We start from the raw sequence: 14864 nt of genomic DNA, 5'->3' as shown, positions 1-14864 counted from the left end.
TGGTGTTGTGCTTTCCTGTGTGTCTCTTCTCATCATGCTGCTGGTGTTGTGCTTTCCTGTGCGTCTCTTCTCGTCATGCTGCTGGTGTTGTGCTTTCCTGTGTGTCTCTCATCGTCATGCTGCTGGTGTTGTGCTTTCCTGTGTGTCTCTGCCCTCGTCATGCTGCTGGTGTTGTGCTTTCCTGTGTGTCCCTGCACACCGTATCACTCCCTGGAGACGCTGAGCCGGTTGTTGCTCAGATAATGGTACAATGACCCTTGAGGTGCCCATCCTGGAATAGTTTATACTGTATCCTCATCTGCTACCAGCAACCTAGTATTCACAAGGCTAAGGTTTATGTACAAAATCCCTAAATCAATTGTACATAGTTAAATATGGTTATCTATTACACTGATAATGTAAAATGCTGAATGTATGCAATGCGCTGGTGTGTTCTTGTGGGATACAAACTGTCATATGGGATCAGCAATTATGTATCACAACCTGATGTACTTCGGATATGATTGCAGCCCGCTAACATGCTAAAAAATGTTGCTTTGCTTGTAAAGCATTGAATATGTTTACTCGGTATCGACATTAATTTCTGAAACTCCTTCCCCCTGTGTTTCCAGATTATTAAGAAATACAAGGGCACTACACTATTTTTAAGAAAACTGGGAAAATGATATCAAACTTTATTAATCATGTTAAAATTATTACTTTTATTAACCGTAATGCGAGATATTGCTGTGTCATGTATTGCTCAAACATCTGAAAACACCTTAGTGTGATATTATTGTTATTTCCTTTCTCCACCCCCCACCCCTTCGTGTGAGGTTTGAGCTGTATTAGCTGTTCTTTTTAACAGCAACGTTTTCCTGACTCTGCAGAAAAATATTTTTTGGGTTGGTTTAGTGTCAGTGTGTGAATACTTCAGTCATGCTGAATATTTTGTTGAGCAGAGTGTTCACCCGTTTCAGGTCTGGGAGCTGAGTGACATTGACAGAGATGGGATGCTGGACAGAGACGAGTTTGCTGTGGTAAGAAAATGGCTGATCTCCACCAACTGTACAACACGCCTTATTTCCCACAGAGCAAAGATAGTCTCTGCATCTCATGAATGAAGCCCTAATCAGATGTGGGATGTTTGTTGTTTTGTTTTTGAAAGCCATTTTTGGCAATTTAGTCCGAAATAAATGCTTGCAATGCAGGCTTGGTTCCATCACTGTGTCATGGATTTGTTCCCAGTTGCATTTAAGAAAATGGCCGTCAGCCTATATTTATAACACGTCAATATTTGTGCTTAGTGTTACCATCCCACGTGCTTACTTTGCAAGGGCATTAGCACCTTGTTTTGGCTGGAAACCCTGATCTATTGGATTGAACACTGTCTGTTTGGACAGCCTGTTTGGAGTTGTGTTGCCTAAACAGGGATTTCTCCATGGACAAGGGCGATTACATAGCTGCCGGGAGGGGTGTGTGTAAAAGCCTGTAAATAGGGTAGATGACTGATCCTCTTGTCCGTGGTACGGAATCGAAGTCCTCCATTTTGTGTGACTCATCTTGAAATCGCAGGAGGATGGATTAAAAGCTCTGTGAGAACCTTACTTGCACATGTCACATCTACTTTCTGCGGTTTCTTAGATCTGAAGAAATTTCACCCTTTTGTAATAAGGGCTTCTGAACACAGAAGAGAGCCCATATACAACTAAGGAAGTACTGGAAATGCTCACTTCCACCTTGAAAAAATTTAGCCAAGTATCACAGGTGTGTCTGAAGGATAGATTGTGGTAAAGCATTGGGTGGACAGATGGAACACTGGGTATTATTATCCAAAACCTGTGCTTGTTGGCTTGTGTGCTTATGGTAGGGTCGATGTCAGTCCAGGATGTGAATTGTAATTCAATTAATGACTTTATAAAGAATGATGTCCTGTGAGTAAAAGTAATTGGATTCCTTTTCAAGGTAATTTGTCGAATTGACTGAATTGAAAAGTAACTCCCTCTGCCTGGTTTGCGGTATCTTTCCTCTAGGCCATGTACCTTGTCTACAAAGCTCTGGAGCAGGACCAGGTGCCCATGTCTCTGCCACTCCCCCTGGTGCCCCCGTCCAAGAGGAAGAAACCAGTCAGCCCTCCTGTGATGCCCCTGCTGCCATCACCCCCCTCCCACAAAGAGGGTCGCTCCTCGAACAAAGCTCCGGCACCTAAACCCCCACCCGTTCAGGTCTGCAGTCTGAAGCTTGAGCTGAGAGATGTGTGAACATTCACCTCTCTCCCCACCTCTGTGGCCTTGTGTCTGATCTCAGATCAGTCTCTCTGCCTGTTTAAGAGCTCCTGAATTCTGCTCATACGGGTCTGTCTTTTTTCCAGTGGGTAGTGTTGCCTGCAGACAAGGCCAAGTACGATGAGCTGTTTGTGAAAACCGACAGTGACATGGACGGCCTGGTGTCAGGGCCCGAGGTGCGAGATATCTTCCTGAAAACTGGGCTTCCATCCGCCACCCTGGCACGCATCTGGTAATGCTTACCTGAGCATCCACTCACCTACATACTCACATACTCACGTACTCGCTTGCTCGCTCGCTCACTCACATACTCACACACTCACTCGCTCACTCGCTCACTTACACATTCACTCACTCGCTCACTTACACGTTTTGACACAAGCTCGGTGTGTGTGTGTATGTGCGTTTGACACGTGCTCAGTGTATGTGTGTTTGACACATGCTCAGTGTGTGTGTGTGTATGTGTTTGACACATGCTCAGTGTGTGTGTGTTTATGTGTTTGACACATGCTCAGTGTGTGTGTGTGTGTATGTGTTTGACACGTGCTCAGTGTGTATGTGTTTGACACGTGTTCAGAGAGTGTGTGTGTGTGTGTGCTTTTGACATGTGCTCAGTGTGTGTGTGTGTTTGACACGTGCTCAGTGTATATGTGTGTGTGTGTGTGACATGTGTTCTGTGTGTGTGTGTGTGTGTGTGTGTGTGTTTGACACGTGCTCAGTGTGTATGTGTGTGTGTGTGAGACACATGCTCAGTGTGTGTGTGTGTGTGTGTGTGTGTGTGTGTTTGACATGTGCTCAGTGTGTATGTGTGTGTGTTTGACACGTGCTCAGTGTGTATGTGTGTGTGTGTGAGACACATGCTCAGTGTGTGTGTGTGTGTGTGTGTGTGTGTGTGTGTGTGTGTGTGTGTGTGTTTGACACGTGCTCAGTGTGTATGTGTGTGTGTTTGACACGTGCTCAGTGTGTATGTGTGTGTGTTCCGGTGTTGTGCAGGGAGCTGTGTGACATCAGTGACATGGGGAAACTGACCAGAGAGCAGTTTGCTCTGGCTCTACATTTGATCAACCAGAAGCTGACCAAGGGGCTGGACCCGCCCCAGGCCCTCACTCCCGAAATGATCCCTCCCTCCGACAGGCTGACACGACGGCAGGTAAAAACACAGCACACCCCAAGGCTTCATGTTCTGCTCTCCCTGGTCTATCTCCTGTGGTAACATGAATGAAATAATGCTTCACAACACTGAGACATTCTAACACTGAGATATTCTAATAACAGCCAATGTCTATATACATATGGATGTGGTTCCTTTTATAGCTGCTTTAAATTAGCACTCGGGGGAACTTGGCTTGCAAAATTGTTTTCTATCTTGTTTTACTAATTGTGTACTTACCTCTCCTGTGGTGTGGGTTCTTGTTTTCTAGCTTGCCGCTGTCTCTGTCTCTCTGACTGTCTGTGCGCTGTCTCTTTTACATTCTTCCTCATCAATCATGCATTTTACACAAGGTGGGAATTCCTTGGAGCTGGGGTCTCTCTGAAGTGTCCCGCGCCTTGCAGATCCTGTGACTTCTCCCTGCCCCCCCCCCTAAAAATACCCCCATCCCCTCCCTGTGTTGGGAAATTCTATTTCAGTGTGTTTGCGATTTCATTGTATGTCAAAGTGAGTATATATCCAGCAATATATACCTGCAACATCTCATCCTGCTTAAAGTATCTGGAACACCAGTAACTGAAAATGGAGAAATATGAGTGGAAGATATTTAATAAAGGGGAGTTGCAGGAAGCTCTCTTGAATTATTTATTTTGGAAGGACATCATGAAATAAAATAAGTTCACTGTGAAACTCATCAGCGGACTGGTTTCTGAGTAACCTGTGATTTCAGCGGTGTCCAGATACTTTAGTCCCTGTTGTACGGTCCGTGTGCTCGACGGTGCTTGTTGCCTCACTAATCACTAACCAACGCTTTCACTGAAGTGAGGGCTGAATGGTGATGTACACACATTCAGAATGAGTGTGACTGTCATTTGTGCCGCTTTGTGTTATGTGTGTTTATTGTATCATACTTCGTGCAGAAGTATCATTTCATACACAGTATCCCGGTCTTCATAGATAGTCATGGACTTATTCTGGGCTGAAAGTCTTCATAGATAGTCATGGACTTATTCTGGGCTGAAAGTCTTCATAGATAGTCATGGACTTATTCTGGGCTGAAAGTCTCCATAGATAGTCATGGACTTATTCTGGGCCTTGTTGGAAAGTCGCTGACGTTGATGTTGAACCGAACCTGGCCTTGCGGCCTCGCCAGCTGCAGCATGTTTTCACTGGACTGTGCGCTCCGCTCTCAGCTCTCCGTCGTCTCTCCTGACCAGAGCAACCCGGCGAGCGGCCTGTCTGCTGACTTCTCCGCCATCAAGGAGCTGGACACGCTCAGCAACGAGATCGTGGACCTGCAGAGGTGAGTCACCCAGAGAAGGCCTTTCATCGGACGGACAGGGCGTGTCCTGCGGGAGACAAATGTTACAGTGCACCATGAGTACCCACATCAGGTTTCTGAGGGTACACCGTGTTACTTGTGAGATAATGTTCTGAAGAGCAGGGCTCATGATGGCCTTCTTGCTTGAGAAGTGACTAAGTAAATCGCTGAGAACCCTGGAATTCCAGTTGAGTGGTTTTATGCCTTTTTCATTGATTGAGTGTTTTGCACTGTAGGCTGAGAGCGACCCCAGCCCTGCTTTAGAGGGAAAAAGCTTTTTTAGCATCATTTATTTATTTAATTTAGCCTGTCTTCACTTTCAGTCTCCTTCATCTGACCCCTGTGGCCGTATGCCTGCTATTTATATGTGCTACCAGGGTATGGGGCAGAGCATGCTATGACTGATGACTTGTGCAAGGTTTACTCACTGAGCTGTCTGTAGAAAAGGAAGTTGGTTGAACAGTGTAGCTATTTATACGTTTGCCTGTGTGCATGCATTCAGTTACGACTGCGGGTAGACCTGTACACCAGCTGGAGAATGAAAATATCGTATCAACCAATCATTAGGCAGTTTTACATCACTGTATAAGAGCATCTGCCAAATGCCTATAATGTAATATAATAATGTAACATCAAAATGAGGAAGAAATGTGATGCAAGTGACTGTGGATTGCTTGTTGGTACCAGACTGGGTAATATGAGCATCTCAGAAACTGCTGATCTCCTGTGATTTTTATGTACAAAAGTCTCTAGTGTTTTCAAACAAAAAACAATCCTGTGAGTGGCAGTTCTGTGAGCGAAAATGCCTTGTTTATGAGAGAGGTCAGAGGAGAATGGTCGGACTGTTTCGAGCTGACAGGAAGACGACAGTACCTCAGATAACCACGCATTACTGTTGCGGTATGCAAACGAGCATCTCTGAACTCACGTCAAACCTTGAAGTGGATCCTACAGCAGCAGAATATCAATAAGTCTTAAAACACCTAATAAAGTGGCCACTTGGGGTGTATATACATAGCACTTTTAGACTCGGGCAGATATTTCAAACGATGAGCACCTTAGTGAGCTTTAACGTCCGACAGCGGTGTGCCACATCCGTTTCGTGCCCTGAGCTCAGGGGGGTGAGGAGGTGGATGGGAAGCCGGAGCCGGGAGGCGTCTCACTAATGCGCTCGCACCAACCTTCAGACAGGGCATCGCTGAGTAGGTGCGGGGGCGTCGAGAGAGAGCAGGCAGTGACACACCGCTCGCTCGCCCGTCCCCATGCACTCATCTGAACAGAGAAACCAGGAGAGAGAGAGAGAGAGAGAGAGAGAGAGAGCCAGCCGGGGGAGTCTCTAGAGGTTGTCTCTCCACGTGATAAAAGCCACTTGCTACCTCAGTGCTGGAGGAGTGAGAGAGAGAGGGAGGGAGAGAGAGAGAGCAAGAAAGGGGGAGGAGGCAGTGTTGATAAGGAAGCTCCTTTACACACATGGATACTTAAAGGTTGTGTGTTTACCTCTTTTAATCTGCGGGAAAACGCATTCTGTGTAGCCTGTATCAGTGCTTTGCTCTCTCCACAGCTGTTGTGCTCTGAGAAGAGGGAGGTTCGGTACAGAGCGCGGGTTTATCCTGCGTTCTGAGTGAGAGGAGGCGAGAGGAGGCGGGGTGGACCGCCACACTGAACGTCCGGACTCTAGCTCTGAGAGAGAGAGAGAGAGAGGGGGGGGGACAGGGAGAGAGAGAGAGATGCAGAGTTAGGATGGGAAACTGCATGCCGCAAAGATGATGCGTGTTGTGCTGGATTGTTTAAAGTCACCACGACAACGCGAGGCCTCGGGAGAAAGGTAAGGAGCAGCTGTTGTTTTGCGGAGTCGGGCGCCGCTGCATGTCCCGTGCACGCTTTCCTGGGAACACGGCCGGCTGTGCTCCGGACGGGGGGGGGGGGGTGTATCAGTGGGACACCTTCACTTCACAGGAAACATTCACCTTTCCCACACGCTGATCCGGGTCAGTTGGGTTGTTCTGAAGTAGGAGGACATTCTGACGTTACTTAAGATTTTCAGAGTTGCTTGCGCGTCTTTATACGGTTACCGTTTTTTACCCACTCGCTGCTCCACCACACTTTGCATTGATTACTCAGAACCTGGGCCGCCCGGCTCCTGAAGTCATTTTAGCTTCTTTGTGCTGTGGCGTGGTTGTGGTGTGATGCCTCTCGTTGGTGACAATTCCGGCAGCAGAGTGCCGATGGGGAAAGAGGCCTGTTGTGTCTCCTGCGAGACAGTTTAATGATTTTCATAAGGACTGGAGTGAGGTGTCTGGAGGAGGAGACTGAGCTGGAGCTGGCTGTTTGAGTGACAGGGAGACGACTCGGGGCTAATGGATGATGGACTTGCTTGGAGTTGCGCTTTAAGACGCATCCTTTTTCTGATGATGAAAATCAGATCTCAATTTGTATTTTATATTTGAATTTATTTTAACCAGGAAGTCTCATTGAGATATGACATTTATTTCACAAGGGATACTTGCCCAAGACAACAGCAGCAATAAAATCTTCAACACCTCACACATAAAAACACATAAGTACATACAGTACATCACGTACGGTACATGATAATTCCTATCATTTTTGAAGCTGAGGAGTGCTTTAGCTGACACCACTCTAGGTCATATCTTGGAAGTTCTTGTCCTAACAGAAATAAATTGCAGTCAGCAAATTTAGTTTGGTTTGACATTTCCCATGGGTTTCAAGGCAGAAGTGACTTTCAGCAGACAATATGAGATGAATAAAGATTTGGCTGGTTGAGTGCTGAGACTCTCAATGAGTATTTCTTGTTTGATCACCCTTCTTTTTCTGCAAATGTAACGCTTCTTAGAGACATGTGTCATATATCCCCCCGCTTGTTATTTGAAGCGTGTGTTTATTGCATTTCTGAGTGCCTTTGATGCACTTTCCATCATTACATCGTATGATTTAGACTTCCAAAAACAGGGATTTTCATAAGTATTTCTAGTGTAACATTCGACGCACAGCAAGGTAGCGTTTACTGATGATACATTGACTGATGATACATTTTTTTCCTGTGATTTCTAATATTTCCTTTCTGTTTTTTAGTTTTCAGATAACGCATTGCACATTTCCTGTAGCTTTGTTGTGTGTGGTAGCAGGATGTTGGAAGGGGAGATGGTTGGTAGTGTCCTGTGTTTACATCTCTGCATCCCTGACGTCTCCAGTGCATGACTGGAGAGAGCATTTCATTAACTGCTCTCGCATCAATCCCGTCACATACAGGCAAATGAGCCGCACCTCATGCAGTGCAAATATGCGGGGTTTATATTCTATGCTCCACGACAAATATCTAAAAAAAAGAGCTAGCTGTGTCGTGCCTGGATGTAGAACAGACAGGAGGAACGGGCAGATGTTCGAAAAATCTGAGCCAAAGGTAAACGCTACCTTGCTGTGCGTCGAATGTTACACTAGAAATACTGTGTTCTTTACCACCACTCTGACGCCTGTTTAAAACACTTCATTAATAGATTACACAGAGCCAGCTAGCGGTATCAGTAATGCTTTATTACATTGCATTCAGTAAGTTGGAACAGTATTAATAGCCTTGAGTTTCCCACAGTGTTGCTACGCTAATCTGGAACTATTTTCACCATGGAGGACTGGCCCATGGTTCATTAGCACCAGCCTAAATGAATGTTTGCTGCAGGATCTGTTGTAATTGGGGCAGGAGAAACCAGACTGCCGGTAAATAACTTGAGTAATGAAGGGAAGTAAAGTGCCTCATGGTTGGAGGGAAAAGGTATTGTTTCTTATAAATACTCTGACTTCTATTCTGGTCTTTAAGTTTAATTAATTTCCATTTTAATTGGGTGTCCTTAGAGCTTTGTGAAGCAGGATTAGCTTTTCACCAGGAGCTGTGCTGGAAGGAGATTCAAAACTTGCTGAAACCCACTGGGTGTGTGGATCTGTGGATTTTAAAAAATGGACAGTTGGAGTGAATTATTTATTTTAAGAACGCCTCTATTTTAAAATAGAAAAAAGTTCTCTGCATGTTAATGGCCGTCTGGTTGTGGCAGTGCAGTGACTGATTTGAACTTGGCCTGTAGCCAGTGTTATATTTATTATTAATAGAGTTAAATGATGAATTACCTCTTGTAAAGGGCATCGGCTGTGTCTGGTGTATTAAATTATTACACTGTTGTTGTTTTTTTCATTTATTTCTGTTCTCCGAAATGCTCAGTTTAGTGTTAGTGTAATTGGAAATAAGCTGAAATATCAGAAATGGACGCTTGTGACCAAGCAAGGCACATATTTTACGGAAGGATCTGCTCTAAAGGTATTCTCTTAAATCACCCAGCAGAAGAGCCTTAATGTCCGGGCCGTTGATGAAAGGGGGTTTTTGCCAGTAGCTCGGAGGTTGAAGGGTTAAGATTGATCACCACGCCCTAATGCAGCAGCCCCCTCCCTCTTCCTGTTTCTGTCCAAGGTCCCCACGTTTGCGGTGGATTTTGGCGGATTGTTTGCGGCTGGGGGGGGAGCACAGTTTGAGGTGCCTCAGCGTGTTACTTCGTCTGTGCTCCGTTCGTTCTGTCACGCAGTAAGCCTGATTGTTATTTACAGATGGGAGGGGGAGGGGGTAGCCATGGCAGCCTGAAGGAGGAAAAGAGCAGAGATGCAGAACTCGGTCCCCCACCCCACCCCCCCCGCTCCTCTTCCCTCCCCCTCTCCGCTCTGCGTGCCTGACTCTTCCTCCTCGCAGTGTTCTGAGCGTGTGCGGCCCCGCCTCCCTCCCGCCCCCCTCCTCCCCGTGGCCCTGCCCACAGCAGCAGCAGCAGCAGCAGCAGCAGCAGTAGCCTCCTGGGCGTCTGACAGGCAGCGGCTCACAGACACCATGGTGCAGGGACAGGAGCTGGGCTCGGGGGCAGCTGCGGCGGGCGGAGGCTGGCTGGCCGTGCCGTCTGTCTCGGCTCTGATTAAATACTCCTGCCTGCTGTGCTGGTCCTCCAGGGAGAAGAGCTCGGTGGAGCAGGAGATCAAGGAGAAGGAGGAGAGCATCCGGCAGAGGAGCACCGAGGTCCAGGTAAGGCTGCCGCCCGCCCCCTGTCCGTCTGTCCGTCAGCCAGCGCTTGTGCCTCCGTCTCATTGGGTGAATCCGGACGGAGCTACAGCTGACGTGTGAACGGGCAGACGGTCATATTTTTATTTACAAATGCACCAAGCACCAATGAAAATGAGCCTGTGAAAGTCCCTCCTGATGATTGCTTGCTGTGATTTTTTAACTTTATTATTCAGGCTAAAACGGATACTGTGCAGAAAGATAAAAATGTATTTTAGTGAAACCGTTCACAAGAGGTTGTTCACCGTCGTACGCTCCGGAACAAGGAACGGCTGATATCAGCATACTGTATAGATGTAAACTGTAGTCTTCGTATTCCAACACAGTCCCCTCCGAGGAGCTAGTGTTTGTTCCGTGACGTGGGGCTGCTCTGCCAGTGAGAGCTGTAAAGTATCCAGGAGTATCTGTTGCTGCCGGGCTGCACGGTTTATTTACTGCCTGTTTGTGTGCGCAACTCGGACGCTGTAGTCCTTTTCTGCAGAAACCTTCCGGCCAAGGGAGCAGATTATTCTATATTCACCTCCATCTAGGCTACTGGACCAGAAGAGTATTTTCCCTGCATTACTGCAAAGGGAGCTGAGTAATGAAATAAAAGCGATATTTTTAATACTTTATTTAAAGGAAATTGAGAATTTGTTTGTTGTGTGAACGTTTTAGAGTGCTGTCTGCAGTTGTCCCGCTTTTCCGTGAAAAATAGTGTGTGAAGCAGTCTGTTTTTACCCTACTCCTAAAAACGTTACTTTTCAATCCAATTGTGGGTAACAGCCAAAATGCTCTTCGAAATGAACTATTGATTTCAGTTTGCAAATATTTGTATTACTGGGTTTGATTGTAATACGTGCAAGAACAAGAGAATTTGGGGAACAATGAACATTGTAGGCTTGTATATGAGGTAAAAGCCCTTTGTCTATTTCCCTCTGATCCTAATGTAACAGTTCTGTGTAGTCAATTTTACGATGAAATCAAGGGTGGAAGGAAGTTCTGGCCATAAGATCTGCATTCTCAAGGGAGCTGCAGTTAAATGGGCAAGCATCAAGTGTGTATGATGATTAAGTGTTCAGTTACAGTAGGGGAAGAGTAGTTAATTTGAAATGCATTAGAGCTTAATATTTATCTCTGTCTCGGATGTAATCTAATCTAATCAAAATGTAATGCAATATATTTTTAGGTGTGTCTCAGGACTACCATAAATTGACTGCAGAGGGCCATTGCTCATTGATCAATGAGCAGAGTAATGCAGAGATGGTGTAGTCCGCCCACCTCACTTATACGATATGTGTTTTTTACTTTATTTAGACAGAGGAAAGCAGAGAATGTAATGTAATTAAGAGATTACAGTGTAGAAAGTGTCTGGTAGATGATCAAACCCCCAATCACGGAGAGGGATTCATATGTGGTTTGAGAGTTGGCTGCCCCTACTGACTGCACCACGCATCTCACCCATGCTCAGTCTAGATTCTTCTCCACAGTCATTCATTCGAGGTTTAATATTAGGTTTTTACGAAAAGATAAAAGGATCCTCAATGAGTACAACAAAGAACAGGCAGCTGAAGCAGTGAGAGCAAAGCGTCTAGTGTAGGAATTGTGGCCCAGTCTTTCCGTTGCTTGGTAGTACATGAAAAAAGAACCTTCTAGATGAAAAGGTCTATGCACATAAAATTAAGTGTATTGAATAACATGATAAGAAGCCTACTGCAGATACAGCCAAAAGGGAATAAGAAGTCTACTTGAATTGTATATTTCCTTGTGGTGACTGTTGTTATTATTATTGATCTTCAGTATATTTGATTTACAGTGTAAGCTTGCAGGGTATAACTGTGTATATTTCGGAAGTTGCATTGTGTGTTTCTCCTTGCCAGTAGATGAAAGGGTATTCTCTGTTATATAGACACAGGTACCTGCAGTGAGTCATAGTGGGCAAGTAGATGGGGTACATGAGCCAGCTTTTGGCACAACTGTCACGTTTCATTTCCTAATCTCCTGTCATACGATTAGATTAAATATGTTATGATTGTGGTCAGCTGGGCCTCGCATTCGCTTTTCAAATTACTTAGCAAAAATCATTCTATAAATCATTATTTTGTCACACCTATGTCAGAGAGCAACCCATTTTATTCTACTGCATTTCCATATGGGAAAAGCTTGGAATTTATGTAGCATCATTAGCGAAAGGCTCCCGTGGCATCTGTGCGGAATGGTTGCCTAAGATTTACTACTAAATAACCTACTTTTTGCAAAGTAACATAGCTCCCCATGTCAAATTTATCTATGTAATTACAGCTATAGTGGGCTATTTATAGCAATGTTTGAGCCCAATGGAGCTCGGTTTGCTCTATATATGTGGACAGACGAGTTGGTCTGCCCAGAACACAGAGAACTGCACGGTTAGCTTCATGAGTCAATGTGGGAGTTCCTGTACTGACAGTTAATGTATTCCAATATTAAACTTCTAATTCTGCTATATGTGGTAGCTGCTTTCAGTAATGTTGTGGAATTCCCTTAGATTAAATAGCGACCAGGAGAGGTTTTCTTTAGCAGAACAGCTCAAAGAGAAGCATCACAAACGCTCAATTCAGTTACAACTTACTGCTGACAGACACTCAGTATTTATAGATCTCAAAGGGAATTAATCAAGAAGGCATATCTGCCTCAACATATACAGTATGTTCTTGTTTGACAGCAAATTAGGTTAGAGCAGAATCATTGTGCTGATGCATTAGCGTTAGTCTTTTATAGGTTACAGAATGCATCTAATGCTAGAAGATGAAAGGTAGAGAAGAATGTTGAGTTTCGGCATGCAACAATTACAGACCTCTCGAATAAAGACACTTTGACCTCACAATCTTTCCTTGTGTAACCACACTCATCTCCATCGTAAGGCAACATTAAAATTTGATTCTCACGGTCACCGTCTTCTGAGTAACAGCTGAATTAACGAAACAATTGTCTAATATTTTCACACAAGGAAGAGAAATCACACAGCAAAAGAAAGCGTATTATTGTCAGAAATATAGGAAATTATATTTTAAAAAATGACAGATTCCCATGCTTTCAGAAACCCAAATGAATCCCATCCGTCATCACTGTGGTTCTGGGCCTGGAAAACATCTGTTCATTGAAGCTAATCATAGCTTCAGTAACATCAGTCATACTCGTTTCTATCTCAGTGCAGCAAGTGGTGAGATTTGTGAAAGAATTAATGCGATGCATTGGCTTACTTCCACAGCTAGAACATAGACTAGGGCAAGTTGATGTAACAAAATGGCACGGTGTGACTTTTTACTTATGTATTTACTGAGGGGCATCCATCGCTTATGACAAAGGGGAGGCAGGTTTCATCAATGCTGACTGCTGAACTGGTAAATCCCATTGCCAATATTGCAATATTTAGTGCAGAACAATATTGTGCCATATTGTCTGCTCCAATCAGTGTCAACCTGTTCTGAGGGAAAGGAGTGTTGAACATGCCCATGGGTCTTCCAGTCAGTAATTTGTGGTCAACCCATTAGTTTGACGACCTCGCATAGACTGTACATCAGGGCCAGGAGCATAACCTGTACCCGGGTCACATTTGTCAATTTAGTTTAGCGTCTGGTTTGCCCCTTCACTGGCCCGGTGGTAGGCACAGTGGGTTCTTGGAGACTTTCTGAGTTCCTGTCAACAATTGGCCAGCAATGTTTGTACACTTTGGCGCAGTGTCAGTTGTTAGTTACACATCATACATTTCATATCAATGGTCTCAGCATATTTTGTGAACCCTGGAGCATACCAAAACCATACAATACTACACATCCCCTGTTTTGGTGCATGGGAAGGCGGCACAAGGCAAAATCGTTTTTCCATTGGGGCCCAACCATACATTGTGGGCCTCATCTTTTATGCATTTCCTCCTTCTTGTTTCTCAGCTGGCATCTGCAAAATTAAGACCTGGTTAAGAGATAAGACATTCATTCGGGTAGAGACTCCTGTGGATCATGGCTGGTAGAGACTCCTGTGGATCATGGCTGGTAGAGACTCCTGTGGTCCAGGGCTGGTAGAGACTCCTGTGGATCATGGCTGGTAGAGACTCCTGTGGTCCAGGGCTGGTAGAGACTCCTGTGGTCCAGGGCTGGTAGAGACTCCTGTGGTTCAGAGCTGGTAGAGACTCCTGTGGTCCAGGGCTGGGAGAGACTCCTGTGGTCCAGGGCTGGTAGAGACTCCTGTGGACCAGGGCGGGTAGAGATTCCTGTGGTCCAGGGCTGGTAGAGACTCCTGTGGTCCAGGGTGGGTAGAGACTCCTGTGGTCCAGGCTGGTAGAGACTCCTGTGGTCCAGGGTGGGTAGAGACTCCTGTGGACCAGGGCGGGTAGAGACTCCTGTGGTCCAGGCGGGTAGAGACTCCTGTGGTCCAGGGCGGGTAGAGACTCCTGTGGACCAGGGCGGGTAGAGACTCCTGTGGTCCAGGGCTGGGAGAGACTCCTGTGGTCCAGGCTGGTAAAGACTCCTGTGGTCCAGGCTGGTAGAGACTCCTGTGGTCCAGGCTGGTAGAGACTCCTGTGGACCAGGGCTGGTAGAGACTCCTGTGGACCAGGGCTGGTAGAGACTCCTGTGGACCAGGGCTGGGAGAGACTCCTGTGGTCCAGGCTGGTAGAGACTCCTGTGGTCCAGGCTGGTAGAGACTCCTGTGGACCAGGGCTGGTAGAGACTCCTGTGGACCAGGGCTGGTAGAGACTCCTGTGGACCAGGGCTGGGAGAGACTCCTGTGGTCCAGGCTGGTAGAGACTCCTGTGGTCCAGGGTGGGTAGAGACTCCTGTGGACCAGGGCGGGTAGAGACTCCTGTGGACCAGGGCGGGTAGAGACTCCTGTGGACCAGGGCGGGTAGAGACTCCTGTGGACAAGGGCTGGTAGAGACTGTGATGGACCAGGGCGGGTAGAGACTCCTGTGGACCAGGGCGGGTAGAGACTCCTGTGGACCAGGGCTGGTAGAGACTCCTGTGGACCAGGGCTGGTAGAGACTCCTGTGGACCAGGGCTGGTAGAGACTCCT

General features: G+C 46.1%; 1 protein-coding gene across 5 annotated transcripts in view; it reads left to right on the top strand.

Annotated features, from left to right (window-relative positions):
• Positions 1-14864, top strand: part of eps15 (epidermal growth factor receptor pathway substrate 15) — a 47046-nt gene that overhangs the window by 14005 nt on the left and 18177 nt on the right. For 3 of the 5 annotated variants that reach the window (XM_061237564.1, XM_061237562.1, XM_061237566.1), the window contains exons 8-13: positions 960-1019; positions 2013-2204; positions 2351-2496; positions 3258-3414; positions 4608-4717; positions 9731-9803. In XM_061237564.1, the coding sequence (XP_061093548.1) occupies positions 960-1019; positions 2013-2204; positions 2351-2496; positions 3258-3414; positions 4608-4717; positions 9731-9803 (738 nt within the window). The remainder of the gene's footprint in view (positions 1-959; positions 1020-2012; positions 2205-2350; positions 2497-3257; positions 3415-4607; positions 4718-9730; positions 9804-14864) is intronic. The other 2 variants (XM_061237565.1, XM_061237563.1) reach the window with 1 other exon arrangement.

Source organism: Conger conger, chromosome 4, assembly GCF_963514075.1.
Source record: "Conger conger chromosome 4, fConCon1.1, whole genome shotgun sequence".
Classification (NCBI taxonomy): Eukaryota; Metazoa; Chordata; class Actinopteri; order Anguilliformes; family Congridae; genus Conger; species Conger conger.
Note: the sequence above shows the minus strand (reverse complement) of the source record. Positions and strands in the feature narration are given on the sequence as shown.